Raw genomic sequence first — 12,833 nt, forward strand, 5'->3', positions numbered from 1 at the left:
CAGGCAATATACTCTATGTGTTGGAATGTATTATAAGTGCAGTCAAGGGATTAATAGATACCAATTTGTGCTGAATGCAAAGAGAAGATAATATTCTACCAATAAATGATAGTGCTACTAAGGATTTGAATGAATGGTAAGGATCTGGACTATTTTCCATGTCGAATAGCAGTGCGAAGTATCCATTACCAGATTGTGATATGGGATATTTTGAAAAACCACCTCTAGGGCTGGCACAGCTATTGATAAACTTTGCAAGCTTATCGAGGTTAATCTCACAATTGCCGTTGCCATCATTAGATGTTAAAGCCAGAGTTGCCAAAAGCCAATAAGAATAGCAAACATCTGGTGCTTTGTCTCCATGGCCAGATATGCCCCCATTTGTACGCTGTCTAGCTTTTAACCATTTACACATACTCACAGTGTCACAGAATGCTATTTCTTTATCAGTTGTAAAATCCCTAATAATTTTTATTTTGCTAATGGCAGATGCGCAGAAACATGCGCCAATGTGACTTTCTTCACCTGGCCTCAGCCCGTACCCTCCATCATCATTTTTACAGCTAATGATCCATTCGACAGTTTTTGGCAAGATGTTAGCAAATTCATTGGAATAGTCGATGCCAGTTAACTTGTGCAACAAGTTAACCGTGCCAAACAATGAAGCAACATCTCTTATATCTCCACATAATGCCGAGTTTTTGATTGATGATAATTTGTTGCGTTGTATATTATTACTTTGAATGTCACCTTCATAAGTGGTTCGGCTAACGGAGCCGTTTGACAAAATTTGTAGTTTTAGAAAGTTAATGAGCATTTTACTGTGAGTAGCAGCCCAACGAGTGACATAATCGCCTATGTCCTCCGACAAAATAACAAGAATTTGCATTGCATGTAAGGTGTGTAATATTGTTGGCGAATAGTAGAAATTTTTGTAAAATGGCGCAAATCCCAGAGCATAACTGCCTAGAGTTTGCGAGCAAGCGATAACAGCATTAAAAATATCAATTAACTCATCATATTTGATGATATCAACTAATTTTGCATGTGGATTAAGAATTATGAGTGATGACAATGTCCAGTATATTCCGGATATGAAACATGATTCAAATGCTTGATCAAAGGGTTCTGAAAAGTTAATTTTTTCAAAGTTAGCACCAAATTCCTTAACATTAGACACTAATGGTTTACTGCCTTTAAGAAGATTTAAGAAGTAGTTGTTGTGTGCTTCCAAATTTGTTGTACATAGCGGACAGGTTGTCATTGTGCTTAGCGCTGGGTAAAGTATTTTTTGTCAAAAAATATAAATCAATATAGCAAATTACCCTTTAAGTTCATAAAATGCAAAATTGTACGACATGAACCATGCAAACATGAAAGTCATGAATCCAAAAAATGGCGCAATCGTGTAGAGGTCATATTTGTACATAAAACAGAACTCAAGTTTGTGCTTCTTCTCAGAAAAGTGCTTGACCAAAAAAGTAAAAGCTATGTTCACTAAGAAGTATGTTATTATGGCATTTCTGGGTCTAAGGGGTACTGCTCCCGCAAATAAACCGGCGACTAATGAACTATAGACCCGGGTGTACCTGAGAACCGTAATATTATATTGATATGCTGCTTGGTCTATGTGGAAGAATTTGAACTCAGATGCCTGCTCTACCAGCCAGTCATCAAACGTCAAAGGTCTTTCAGCAATGCTCATTACAAGCCCCAGATCACATTAATGTTGTTATCAATTTCAACAGTATTAATACTTACACATCTCCCTTATATCTATGCGAATGTCGATTTAGATGTGTCTTATAAACGAAAATTGCCCAGCTCTGATACGAAAGTTGACGGTATTGCATAATTCAGCTAGAGTTACAACTACCAACTATACCTGTACCATTCATTCACATAAAACCGTCAGCATTTGAAGGTAACTAACGTTTAATTTAGATGTGCAACGCTATGCGGAAAATGTATTGGTAATTGTTTCCTGATTTAGCAAAGACACACTCTGATGTCAGTGGTGTCGGAGAGTGCTGATGATGAACTAGATGAACGGGAGGAAATAGCGCAGATTCTAGCTACAATAAACAAGGTATCACATATATTATACAGCTGGAGGCAGCCAGGGCTAGTTTATCCACGGAAGAGTAAAAATTATATCATTTAGGCGTGTCACGAGAGCTTCAATTACGAAAGGGATAACAACTAATGGATCTTACATACCCGTACCTTATCCGGTTGCAGTTAATCCTATTTTTAGCTAATTTTGTATTTAAATTGATGGCCTATCTAAACTATCAATTAAAAAATCAATGGGCTTGTGGAATGTGCCCATCCACATAAAAATTCCGAGTTATCTGAGGCAACTTAATTTTGATCCCATCCATCCCCTCATCCAACTTTACCTGACACCCAAGTCTGGAGCTAAATATTACGTCACTTACGTATCAGTTAGGCAGGGGGCCAAATCTAACATGTCAAATTCAGCTTCCGAAGGTTCGGGTAATCTGTCAAAAACTTTCTGTTCCAGAATAACGTGGCATGTTGAACAGGCAAGGCAACCGTCACAGGCACCTTCATTAGGTGTTATCGTACATTAGTTAAAAATTGTGAATAATTCCTACCTTCGAGCTCTATGTCATTTTTGTGAGCGGCCTCTAGGATGGATGTACCGCTTTCAACAGAAACTACCTTTTCATTGCCATTTTGGAAGATAAATGTTACTTTTATTCTGAGTGAAATTGTTTTTTACAATTTATTTGTCGAATAATATACACATTGTTGTAGGTATGGCGCGCGATTTGACTGCGGTAGAGGCAGAAAATTATTATATATTATGTTTTGTCGCATAAAATACCGCGTTATATAGGCGCGTGTTTGCGATAAAATATAATATTGCATAAATATCAATCAAAATGTTCATATGCCACTCACGGATACACCCATACAGTATAAATACGTAGTGCTGGTAGGCCTAGTCATTTGGTGTAATTAAGATCTTTTATAAAAATTTATGTCAATAAATTTTTATCAATGACTGAGATATTAACGGCTACGACGTCAAATTCACGTTACAAGTCTATTGCTCATATGAAAACGTATAGCAGATAATGTTGTCATGACACAACAAGGAACATTTTGTCTTAAATTTATTTTAAATACTGCAAAATCACTTAACAATCCACTTACCAAATATTACAATGTATATATATTTAATAATTACTGAATACTATATTTCCCTCTGATGACATGAATTTATTCACCCATACTAATTTTGCAAAAGCAGCTACCTTATCCACAGGCATAGCCATAGGCTACGTCACAAGAAACCCAGACAAAGAACGTGCTTGGGAAGTGTATCCGTGTTTCACACAGAAAAACTATGCTTATATATCCCTCTACGATGTTACTAAACACAATGTACAGTTGTTTGAGAAGCGAATTAAATGTTTAACTCGCTACTTACAGACTCAGAGAGGTCTAAATACTTTTATATAGGTTATGGTTACACGCGATTAATTAAACTGCCAGAAGAATTTGGTGTGGTTAAATATGTAGGTGTAAGTACGTGGTATAGTGGAGACTTGATGAAAAAGGGGGTGGAAAACAGTTTTTCCCAGAAGATGATAAGCAAGCTACCTATTGAAAACCACTACAACGCCGTATCTTATAAGGTGGTCGTAGACGATTCTGAATATGTGCATGAAGTATAAGCGCCCAACATTACATTATGGTCTTAATACATGCTTGTTAAAGTAACAAAACATAATTTTCTAACCGTACTATTTATTATTACACACTCAAATATCCAAAATGTTAGTTGCCATAGCACTTGTGATCACAATCGTAGTTCTATACCTACTAATAATTATGAAGAAAAAATCATCCCGGTCGGAAGGTAATTCAACCACTTACATAGGCCAAGGGGATTCGGATTGGAGCGGAGACCTATCTTACTTTCCAAAGACAAAGTAATTAAACTCTAATACAGACTGCTATTCAAGAAGATGACCTCAAAACTGATTCTCTCGAAATCGATCACGAAGAAGATAGGTAGACATCCAATGACTTAGCACCCAAAACGCCGAGGAAAGATTAGACTCTCTAGATGCAGATGATTCCACCGACGAATTGACCTTGGTAACTACGTCTTGTAATGTAGGAACATAAGGAGGGAGAATTTGTTCAACAAAAGCACGATAAATTAGCTGAAGAATTAAGTGATGAAAATCCACAATTAATGATAATTATGGATGAGTTGGTCCAATTATCAATTTCTTTGCGTGATATAACGCATAAAATTGAAAAGTTGTGATATAATTATCACCATCACATGGCTAAGAATTTCGCAACTTAAACAGCTACAGAGTTTTGTTATGAAATGCAAACCAATAACTTCCACTGTTAAATAATTGTTGAGTAATAACCAATTTAATATTGATATAAGATCATATTACCAAATTATATATTCATGTATTACAAGAGGCATGGGCAGTTTACCTATCCTCAGTGGAACTAGCTATTTAGTGCATTTATCTTACAAATTTGTTGCTAAATACAGCTAATTTTCCTAACATATACAATATTTGTGTAGGATATTTCGCCTGATAGTGCTGAGTACAATTAATATAGTGTTGTGTAAAAATGAGCTTTCTGGGGGGTAATAAGATGTACCGGAACAATTGGAACAATTTGTGCAAATGGAAGGTCATTGGACAGAAATTTGAGGATCTTTTCACAATCGAAATGCCACTCTATAATGTAGATAGACCTGGCGCTATAATCAGCACAATTTGCGGCGCCATAATTGGAATCTTATGTTCCCTTATCGTCAATTGTACACTAGTAGAAATATCACTATCCCCTTTTTTCGCAATGGTAAACACACACCTTATTTAGTACTTTGGGTCTTTGTTGATTATCGTGGGTTTTATTATCATATGGCGCCTTAACTCCATAGTTTCCCATGAAGCATTGCGAAGGAGGACTCATTTGAGGCTTTTTGCTTTATCTATCATTTTATCCGGGTTGCTTTGCTTTATTTTGGAGCGCAATTGGTTTACTGATTTACCTCTATTGCTAAAGACTATCGTATATACTATTATCGGGATATCAGTATCATTTGCCCTTACCTTTAGTATAGTGGATATTGTAAATTATTTCATAGGTTTGCTAGAAAGCACTATAGCTAAGCCGCTGGTGGAGTCTAAGTCTCAGGTAACTGATCACTTTAAACAGGTGTATTTGGTATTATTCACATCCATTGTCATGGGCGCAATATTTGGGTTTATATTTGGCCTTATGGACGTGGAAGATGAACTGATATACCATATGCAGCTGACGCTATTAAAGGAAGAACATTATTGCTATCCAATTGGTGCAATGCTAGGGGGGATTGCTGGCTTTGGGAATGAGTATTTGAGGCAACAAGAACTATTCCTGTTCCACAATGGATCATCGTTTGATGAACAAATTTAACATAGCTTATTATAATTTACTGAATGTATGTATACATTTATTAATCACCCGCGCCCACTCGTTTACACATTATTGCGTCTGTGCCCTGTGTAATCTTGTTTTCAATATAGCTTGGGAATATTATTATTTGTATAACAATTATATTTTAATTCTCAGTATTTATTTGTTAGTTTAATTGTATAGTTATTTAGACATAAATTTAGTTGAGTTTCAAATTCACCTGAAAAGTAAAAATATAATTAATTTCACAAATAATTTGGGTATTATTTGTTTATATATGCTATAATTATAAACTAATATTCAATTAATAATTAATATGTTGCAATATCAAATTATATATATGTATGCATGAACATTTACATAAATACTGGAACCTATAAATTAATTTTGTCTTTTCTGATTCATTAAAAAAATATATTTACACATTCAGTATTGATAGTGAAATTATGTATATAGAATCACCATTACTATTTTTACAATTTATATCAATTAATTCAAGAATATACTACAATTGCAGTAAACTTTACGGCTTTAATAGAGTTTTAAACGAATATTGCAAAGGTTAATCGGTAGAACTATAATTACTTATGTAACGCTAACATGTGTAACGGATTTATTTAAATTAACCGAGACAAAACAATAATACAATAATGTAAAAATTCAACAAATAAACAATCAAATTCACTAATTCAAGCATAATAATTGATATATTTAACAGCGTAAATATTTATAAGTTTTGGACATACACTTGTAAAGATTCCACCCAAAATAACATTTAATCATTAATTAATGACCAGTTATTTATAAAAAATCTAATTATTAGCTAAAGCGTAGAGTCTCTCACATTTGTTGATATTTTTGGATAAAAATAACAAAAACACCAATCAAATTACCAGAATACACAATACACTCCCACAGCATATAGATATAACATTATTCCTAATGAACAGAATTCATATTAGTATTTAAGTATAAATTATTGCCCTACCTGACATTATAATTAACCTACCCACAATGCGGTACATAACACTTTTATCAACTTTAGCCCGTAACTCTAATAGAATCATACACAATTCACTCAAATTTAAAAGATACCATACATTCACTTTACAAACTCGCAGATTTAGTACCGATGATGACTACATAGACAAATATTTGGAAATATACGGCACATACTTGATTGGAAAAAAGGCTCCTGATTTCACCAAATCTGCTGTTTTATCAAATGGAGAAATAACGAATCTTAATTTCAAAGAGTATAAGGGAGGTGACATGGCTGTCATATTATTTTACCCCTTGGATTTTACTTTTGTCTGCCCCTCGGAGCTGTTGGCATTTGCTAAAAGGGAAGAAGAGTTTAAGTCAAGGGGGGTTAAGTTATTAGCCGTGAGTGTAGATTCTGCCTTCGCTCATCAGGCATGGAAGAAATTACCCTTGACTTCAGGAGGAATTCCCAACGTCGGATTCCCACTCATATCAGATTCGGATCACTCATTGGCTACTACATATGGCGTACTTAGGGAAGATGGGTTTTGTAACAGAGCAACTGTCATTGTGAATAACGAAGGGAATGTAGTACATTATGCTGCAAACGATTTGTTTTTGGGTAGGAGTGTGGATGAGACACTGAGGTTGATAGATGGAATCAAGTTTCACCAAGAGAATGGCAACGTATGCCCGGCTGATTGGAAGAAGGGTAATAAGGGAATGGCGGCAGATGCCAAATCTACCGCTAGTTATTTAAATGAGGCTTTTGGCCAAACTTCTTAACTCAATTTTTTAAATATCCTACAATCTCTCATATATACATTTATATGTATATGTCATGTATAGAAAATATGCTGGCCCCCTGTACGAGTACTAACTTGGTTTACACTAACCCATTATTTATCCACCCATCCACCATTGTTATGGATGATTAGTGTATATTATACATAATTTAAGTTATTTTATGAACTAATTTACCACACAATAGTTTGTTGATGTACAAAAGAGCGCTAAAAGTTCCAGTAGCCCTTGTGGGAAAGATACTACGATTCTACTGGGATTTACCTTTTGGTAGAAAATTGGCTACAGTATTCCATAACTAATTTAGTCTGTACTATTTGCCACTGGATTCTGTTGGCCAGCCTACCGACGTTATGAAGCGGAGAAGATCGAGCAAAAGCATCAGGAGGCAATTACAGACTATGTATTTATGGACTTTTCTGCCAATAATAAGTACATTGGTAGGGTGCTCATAGGGCTGTATGGGCGTAAAGCACCTCTTTCAGTTGAAAATTTCATTCAACTTTGTAAGGGTATGTACTATAATAATTTAATAATTTGCCGTGAGAAAATTTTTATAAAGTGAAAAACCCAACAATTACCAATAAAGATCACACAAAATTGACACAATGTTTATATGCTTTGTCTTGAAAATGATTTGTTGGCAAATAAGAATTTTTTACACGTTTCCCCACTCTGTTCATTAGAAGAATTGTAATTTAGGATATACTGTAAAGGACAAGACTATTGGTTATCGCAACACAAAAATTGAACGCATAATTAACGGATTGAGTATCCACGGAGGGGCACTTCTTCATGATACATATGGCAGGGATCAACTATCTATCTATGGAAAAAGGTACACAATAATACACTATTTTGCAATTATTAATAATAATATAATAGAGTTACATTATTAATCAATAAATACATTTATATAGTTTTCCTGACGAAACATATTCCATTGGATTTGTTCAAGATGGAGACGTTGCAATGCTGAATAGTGGCGCTGTTGGGAATGCTTCTAGATATTTCATAACCCTTACAAAGCAAAAAGCTCTAAATAGGAGGGCTGTAGTAATTGGCACAATTGTCAAGGGGATGAAAGTGGTTAGGGAGGTAAACTTTCATCAACCTAGATTGGGAAACAGGGTGCTCAGGATGGATTGCCACTACAAGACATAAGGTAGGCACACTGTTAATTATTGAGAAGTTAAAAACAATATTATTTATTCGGAAATTAAACTAAATAATTATGTAGAATTATCCACTGCGGTTTATACCGCGGGGAAATCGATGGGCCTGCTTCATACACTTTCACAGACGCTGCGGAAGCATATCAACAGGGCGCCAATTCATAAATTTATTACAAAACCCCGCCATAACACAAGATATTCCAATTTAGTAGATAAAACTGCATTTAATTTCCAACATTAGCACTACCAACGCCTTCCTTAGACATTTTACCAATAAATTCATCCTCCCTATATACGTGAAACTCTTCATTATCAATTTTGAGCGGCGTTCCGCCATACTCCGGTACAAATACAACATCACCCACTGAAAGTGTTGTTGGTATTAGTTCTCCATTATTGTTGCGTTTTCCAGGACCTACAGCTATTACCTATGTTAACTACACTAGTACCTTTGCAGTATTTGCTGGATTTTTTGCCGAGTCTGGAAGATATAATCCTGATTTGGTGGTGATTTCTGGAGTTATTTTTCTCACAAGAATTCTATCTAGCAAAGGTATGAACTTTTTGGCGGCGTTATTGGCCTAAGTCACTGTATACTTCTTACCATCTTAGCACCACTACCTAACTATAATGTTGTATATGTATACATGGGGTTACTACTAAACGTATTAGACACATACAAAAACGACTTATACACGCTCTTTAAAAAATAATTGTGAGCTCCATATTAAATGATGAGTAATATAATTTTAAAATGGAAAACAATCCTCTGCCCGAATTATGAGATTTAATGATTACGTGTCTCTAGGTAAAATATATTTTCAGAGAAAATATCCACACCTATCTAAACTATTTCCAAAGCCTAAATTGAAATTAGAATACTGGCCAAAAAGAATCTATGGGCCTTATCCAGAACCGCCTAATCAAATATCAGAATCAGACACTAGGGTTACTTATGTTGGCCATCGCACTGTATACATTCAGACATTAGGAACTACAATCATAACTGATCCTGTCTTCACTAGAAGGCTCGGTTATCATGGACTGGGCTGTAAGCTCAACTACTTTACTTAGTAAAACGGGTTGTTGGACCGCCTTATCTATACCAACAGATCCCTCAGGCAAATTTCTTATTATTGACTAATAACAGCTTCAACTGCCTAAATCACACATCATTAGACATAATTTCAGCTCGAGGTGCTTCTAACATTTTGGGAGGGAGGAATGTGACGTTTTACATACAGAATGATATGAGAAACTACATCTATCCCATGGATTATCATGACAAACTCCAATTTGGCGAATTATCAATAACATTCCTACCCTGTATACACAAATCTTATAGATCAACGCTGGGTAGTATTGGTTCTTTGTTGTGGCACTGGCCGATGCTTTGGGGCTCGTTCCTAATAGAGGCTGGGACCAAACTTATTTATCTATCCGGGGCTACTGGTTATTCCAGTCATTTCAAAGAACTAGCTAATATTATAAAACCAAAACAGTTGGACATGGCAATATTGCCCATAGGCCCCCTAGAGCCTTGTAACATATACAACCAATATAATTTATCAGTTACTGACGCTGAAAAGGTACAATAAAATTTATCTAGGCGAGAGAAGATTTACAAGCCAAAAAAACTTTGGCAATTGGATTTGATACATTTCCATTAGGTATGGAAGGTTATGGCAATGTATTTAATAAATTATCCAAGGAATTCATTGTGTTGGATGCTGGATGTCATGTAAATTTGTAACATTTGAGTAATTTGCAAATGCAATCGCAATTTTTAGTAAAAAAAATCGCTCATTTTTGACATAAATTTAGTTTATATTCAATGTAGAATATTTTACTATGACGCATGATACTAGACTATGTCTGTGAAGCGACATACTGTAATTACAACCCAACATCACTAGACTGTACTTGTTAGACGTAATACAAGTATCCATACTAGTAATGTGCTGATATATAATATAATCAATATTTTGATATGGAAAGTTCCATAAACAACCTCGCCAGATTGGGATTCCGTGCTGGTTCCTTCATTTTCACTGCCGGTGCCTGCTCTTGGCTCGTCACCAATTCACTATACAATGGTACAACTATATTAATTAAGTTGAGGCTGGACATAGAGCATTAGTCTATAATAGGCTAACTGGCCTAGGGACGAATGTTTATGGTGAAGGGACTCATTTCATCATTCCTTGGTTCGAAAGACCTATAATTTATGATGTGAGGACCAGGCCAAGGACCATAATGTCACTAACCGGCAGTAGAGGTATGAAAATATTTTTTATTACTAAAAACTTAAAATATTACTTATTTAGACTTGCAAATGGTCAACATAACATGCCGCGTATTATCACGACCTGATGAATCCAGATTGGCAGATGTATATCGTACGCTAGGGAAGGAATATGATGAGAAGGTATTACCTTCAATCATCAATGAAGTTTTAAAAAGCGTGGTCGCGCAGTATAACGCATCACAACTTATAACGCAGCGTGAAATTGTAAGTTTGAAACGATACTGTATAAATGATCATTGGATGTACGTTTAATAGTAATCCCATCTATAAAATACATTTTGAAATTCATTATATGTCAATAATTGACATATACATACATTACTGTTTGTTTGTTGTTATAGAATTTATAGGAAATAAGTATCAATTAATTAACGCTCAATATTTTTACATTTTATACATATAGATATGAAAGTCAATTAATCAAATCCAATGCATCTTATTTCATATTATATCTTATTTGTTCCCCCAAATTTTAATCTATCAATATTCAATAATTATTCCATAAGTATTTCCCAGATTTATGAAAAATATTTACTTCATTGAATTTTCGAACAAAAATCAGTTATTTAATGTGTATCATCATGCATAAATCAATTTAATTGCTATAATAATTATTTACATAGGTTAGTAAGGCAGTACGGGAACAGTTGGTGAATCGTGCAAAAGATTTTAACATATTGCTAGACGACATATCCTTAGTAGGCAATAAACTCATATAGACCCATTTGAGTTTCAGCCCAGAGTATGAAAAGGCAGTAGAGGCCAAACAAGTTGCACAGCAACAGGCGGAACGCAGTAAATACATTGTACTTAAGGCACAGGAAGAGAAGAAGTCGACTATTATTAAAGCTGAAGGAGAAACTCAGGCCGCTAAACTTGTAAGTGCATATTTAACTGTTAATTGACTATTTGTTAATAAATAACAAATTAATAAATAATAATAATAATATCATTAAGATTGGGCAAGCTATAAGGGACAATCCAGCATTTGTAACTTTGCGTAAAATCGAAACGGCGAAAGAAGTAGCAAACATACTATCCAAGTCATCAAACAAAGTACTTATAGGTTCAGACACTCTATTACTAACAATAAAATAACCAATAACTAGCAAAAATTTTAAATTAGATCTTGTATTTAGTATTACAATTAGACAATATTGAAAAGTTATATGTTTTAGCAGACACTAAAAATAGTAAATCAATGCCACTTGGAAGATTACGGGAAAGTGTCGATCTTTTCGCGAAATATTTCATGCTTGACCTCCTGCGGCGGAAATAATTTAATATCTGCGATCCCGTCTTTGTCAATAAGCTTAACCACAAAATTTGATTGGGAAACTAGGAATCTAAATCTTAATTCATCTCTGATTTTCTTCATGAGTTCAATGGCCTGTTCTTTAGTAATATCGCATGTGTAATATTTGTCAACTAGTCCCCGAACAAAATTACCTCCATAACCATGAACTGCCTTGCAAACTTCCATAGAACTGGCTAGGTAATCTATCCAATATAGCTTAGGGGTATCCTATATAAAAATTCATAAGAACATGTGTTTTTACGGGTCAATTTTTTTCAAAAAAATTTAACATCTTAACGAAATATGTTTAGAAATAGGTGTGAATCAATTTTTTTTATTAACAAAAATTGTTAAAACCATAAACAAATTAACAAAATAATATAGTATAAAATTTAAAAATGAGTCAAATTACCTGTTCAAACCCTGCTATTAACATATCAACCTGATAAGGACTTTCCCTCAGGAAATAAGCCAATTCTTGCCTAGCAAAATTGGCAGTTGCACCAATTGAAGTTGGATATGAATTTTTAAACCTCTGAAAATGAATATTTTTTCTAATATATTCACCAAATTGTTCTCTATCACCAGATGGACCTGCAAGTAATATTAACTTATCATTATCAACCTTGAGTATCTTCCCATGATCATAAAAGTTGGTCCTGATTATGCTATACTGCTCGTAGCAATCAGCAGCCAACAATATATAGTCTTTTCCCTTTATACCAATTAGTGTATCCATAATAAACACTCTATACAATACGTGATATGATGATGTCTGAAATATATACAG

General features: G+C 34.5%; 13 protein-coding genes across 13 annotated transcripts; 8 read left to right on the forward strand and 5 right to left on the reverse strand.

The window, feature by feature from the left end:
- Positions 1 to 13: 13 nt before the first annotated feature.
- BMR1_02g00350 (Probable geranylgeranyl transferase type-2 subunit beta) lies at positions 14 to 1,264 on the reverse strand (the record flags this gene model as incomplete). The annotated part of the gene is made up of 1 exon (XM_012792391.1): positions 14 to 1,264. The coding sequence occupies one exon, from the start codon at positions 1,262 to 1,264 to the stop codon at positions 14 to 16; it is 1,251 nt and encodes a 416-aa protein (XP_012647845.1).
- A 57-nt stretch (positions 1,265 to 1,321) lies between these two features.
- On the reverse strand, positions 1,322 to 1,705 carry BMR1_02g00355 (hypothetical protein; the record flags this gene model as incomplete). Its single annotated transcript, XM_012792392.1, has 1 exon — positions 1,322 to 1,705. The coding sequence occupies one exon, from the start codon at positions 1,703 to 1,705 to the stop codon at positions 1,322 to 1,324; it is 384 nt and encodes a 127-aa protein (XP_012647846.1).
- A 21-nt stretch (positions 1,706 to 1,726) lies between these two features.
- Positions 1,727 to 2,261, forward strand: BMR1_02g00360 (hypothetical protein; the record flags this gene model as incomplete). The annotated part of the gene is made up of 6 exons (XM_021483051.1): positions 1,727 to 1,844; positions 1,865 to 1,924; positions 1,945 to 1,973; positions 1,994 to 2,089; positions 2,110 to 2,144; positions 2,165 to 2,261. 6 exons carry the CDS (start codon positions 1,727 to 1,729, stop codon positions 2,259 to 2,261), a joined length of 435 nt encoding a protein of 144 aa, XP_021338018.1.
- Positions 2,307 to 2,898, reverse strand: BMR1_02g00365 (2Fe-2S ferredoxin; the record flags this gene model as incomplete). The annotated part of the gene is made up of 4 exons (XM_021483052.1): positions 2,307 to 2,421; positions 2,442 to 2,571; positions 2,622 to 2,728; positions 2,750 to 2,898. The coding sequence occupies 4 exons, from the start codon at positions 2,896 to 2,898 to the stop codon at positions 2,307 to 2,309; spliced, it is 501 nt and encodes a 166-aa protein (XP_021338019.1).
- On the forward strand, positions 3,247 to 3,710 carry BMR1_02g00370 (conserved Plasmodium protein, unknown function; the record flags this gene model as incomplete). Its single annotated transcript, XM_012792395.1, has 2 exons — positions 3,247 to 3,475; positions 3,496 to 3,710. The coding sequence occupies 2 exons, from the start codon at positions 3,247 to 3,249 to the stop codon at positions 3,708 to 3,710; spliced, it is 444 nt and encodes a 147-aa protein (XP_012647849.1).
- Positions 3,711 to 3,740: 30 nt separating this feature from the next.
- On the forward strand, positions 3,741 to 4,312 carry BMR1_02g00375 (hypothetical protein; the record flags this gene model as incomplete). Its single annotated transcript, XM_012792396.1, has 5 exons — positions 3,741 to 3,895; positions 3,917 to 3,968; positions 3,989 to 4,050; positions 4,071 to 4,137; positions 4,160 to 4,312. The coding sequence occupies 5 exons, from the start codon at positions 3,741 to 3,743 to the stop codon at positions 4,310 to 4,312; spliced, it is 489 nt and encodes a 162-aa protein (XP_012647850.1).
- Positions 4,313 to 4,641: 329 nt separating this feature from the next.
- Positions 4,642 to 5,475, forward strand: BMR1_02g00380 (conserved Plasmodium membrane protein, unknown function; the record flags this gene model as incomplete). The annotated part of the gene is made up of 3 exons (XM_021483054.1): positions 4,642 to 4,875; positions 4,897 to 5,214; positions 5,236 to 5,475. 3 exons carry the CDS (start codon positions 4,642 to 4,644, stop codon positions 5,473 to 5,475), a joined length of 792 nt encoding a protein of 263 aa, XP_021338020.1.
- BMR1_02g00385 (peroxiredoxin Q/BCP/ antioxidant, AhpC/TSA family) lies at positions 6,490 to 7,245 on the forward strand (the record flags this gene model as incomplete). The annotated part of the gene is made up of 1 exon (XM_012792398.1): positions 6,490 to 7,245. One exon carries the CDS (start codon positions 6,490 to 6,492, stop codon positions 7,243 to 7,245), a length of 756 nt encoding a protein of 251 aa, XP_012647852.1.
- A 212-nt stretch (positions 7,246 to 7,457) lies between these two features.
- Positions 7,458 to 8,603, forward strand: BMR1_02g00390 (peptidylprolyl isomerase; the record flags this gene model as incomplete). Its single annotated transcript, XM_012792399.1, has 6 exons — positions 7,458 to 7,550; positions 7,571 to 7,775; positions 7,966 to 8,101; positions 8,184 to 8,361; positions 8,382 to 8,428; positions 8,504 to 8,603. 6 exons carry the CDS (start codon positions 7,458 to 7,460, stop codon positions 8,601 to 8,603), a joined length of 759 nt encoding a protein of 252 aa, XP_012647853.1.
- Positions 8,604 to 8,662: 59 nt separating this feature from the next.
- BMR1_02g00395 (chaperonin GroES) lies at positions 8,663 to 9,045 on the reverse strand (the record flags this gene model as incomplete). The annotated part of the gene is made up of 3 exons (XM_012792400.1): positions 8,663 to 8,866; positions 8,888 to 9,019; positions 9,043 to 9,045. The coding sequence occupies 3 exons, from the start codon at positions 9,043 to 9,045 to the stop codon at positions 8,663 to 8,665; spliced, it is 339 nt and encodes a 112-aa protein (XP_012647854.1).
- BMR1_02g00400 (N-acyl-phosphatidylethanolamine-hydrolyzing phospholipase D) lies at positions 9,219 to 10,191 on the forward strand (the record flags this gene model as incomplete). The annotated part of the gene is made up of 3 exons (XM_012792401.1): positions 9,219 to 9,489; positions 9,513 to 10,027; positions 10,048 to 10,191. 3 exons carry the CDS (start codon positions 9,219 to 9,221, stop codon positions 10,189 to 10,191), a joined length of 930 nt encoding a protein of 309 aa, XP_012647855.1.
- Positions 10,192 to 10,428: 237 nt separating this feature from the next.
- BMR1_02g00405 (Prohibitin-2) lies at positions 10,429 to 11,844 on the forward strand (the record flags this gene model as incomplete). The annotated part of the gene is made up of 6 exons (XM_012792402.1): positions 10,429 to 10,534; positions 10,555 to 10,716; positions 10,766 to 10,950; positions 11,370 to 11,444; positions 11,466 to 11,624; positions 11,704 to 11,844. The coding sequence occupies 6 exons, from the start codon at positions 10,429 to 10,431 to the stop codon at positions 11,842 to 11,844; spliced, it is 828 nt and encodes a 275-aa protein (XP_012647856.1).
- Positions 11,963 to 12,782, reverse strand: BMR1_02g00410 (20S proteasome subunit beta 4; the record flags this gene model as incomplete). The annotated part of the gene is made up of 2 exons (XM_012792403.1): positions 11,963 to 12,271; positions 12,456 to 12,782. The coding sequence occupies 2 exons, from the start codon at positions 12,780 to 12,782 to the stop codon at positions 11,963 to 11,965; spliced, it is 636 nt and encodes a 211-aa protein (XP_012647857.1).
- Positions 12,783 to 12,833: the final 51 nt, after the last annotated feature.

Source organism: Babesia microti, chromosome II, assembly GCF_000691945.2.
Source record: "Babesia microti strain RI chromosome II, complete genome".
NCBI lineage: Eukaryota > Apicomplexa > Aconoidasida > Piroplasmida > Babesiidae > Babesia > Babesia microti.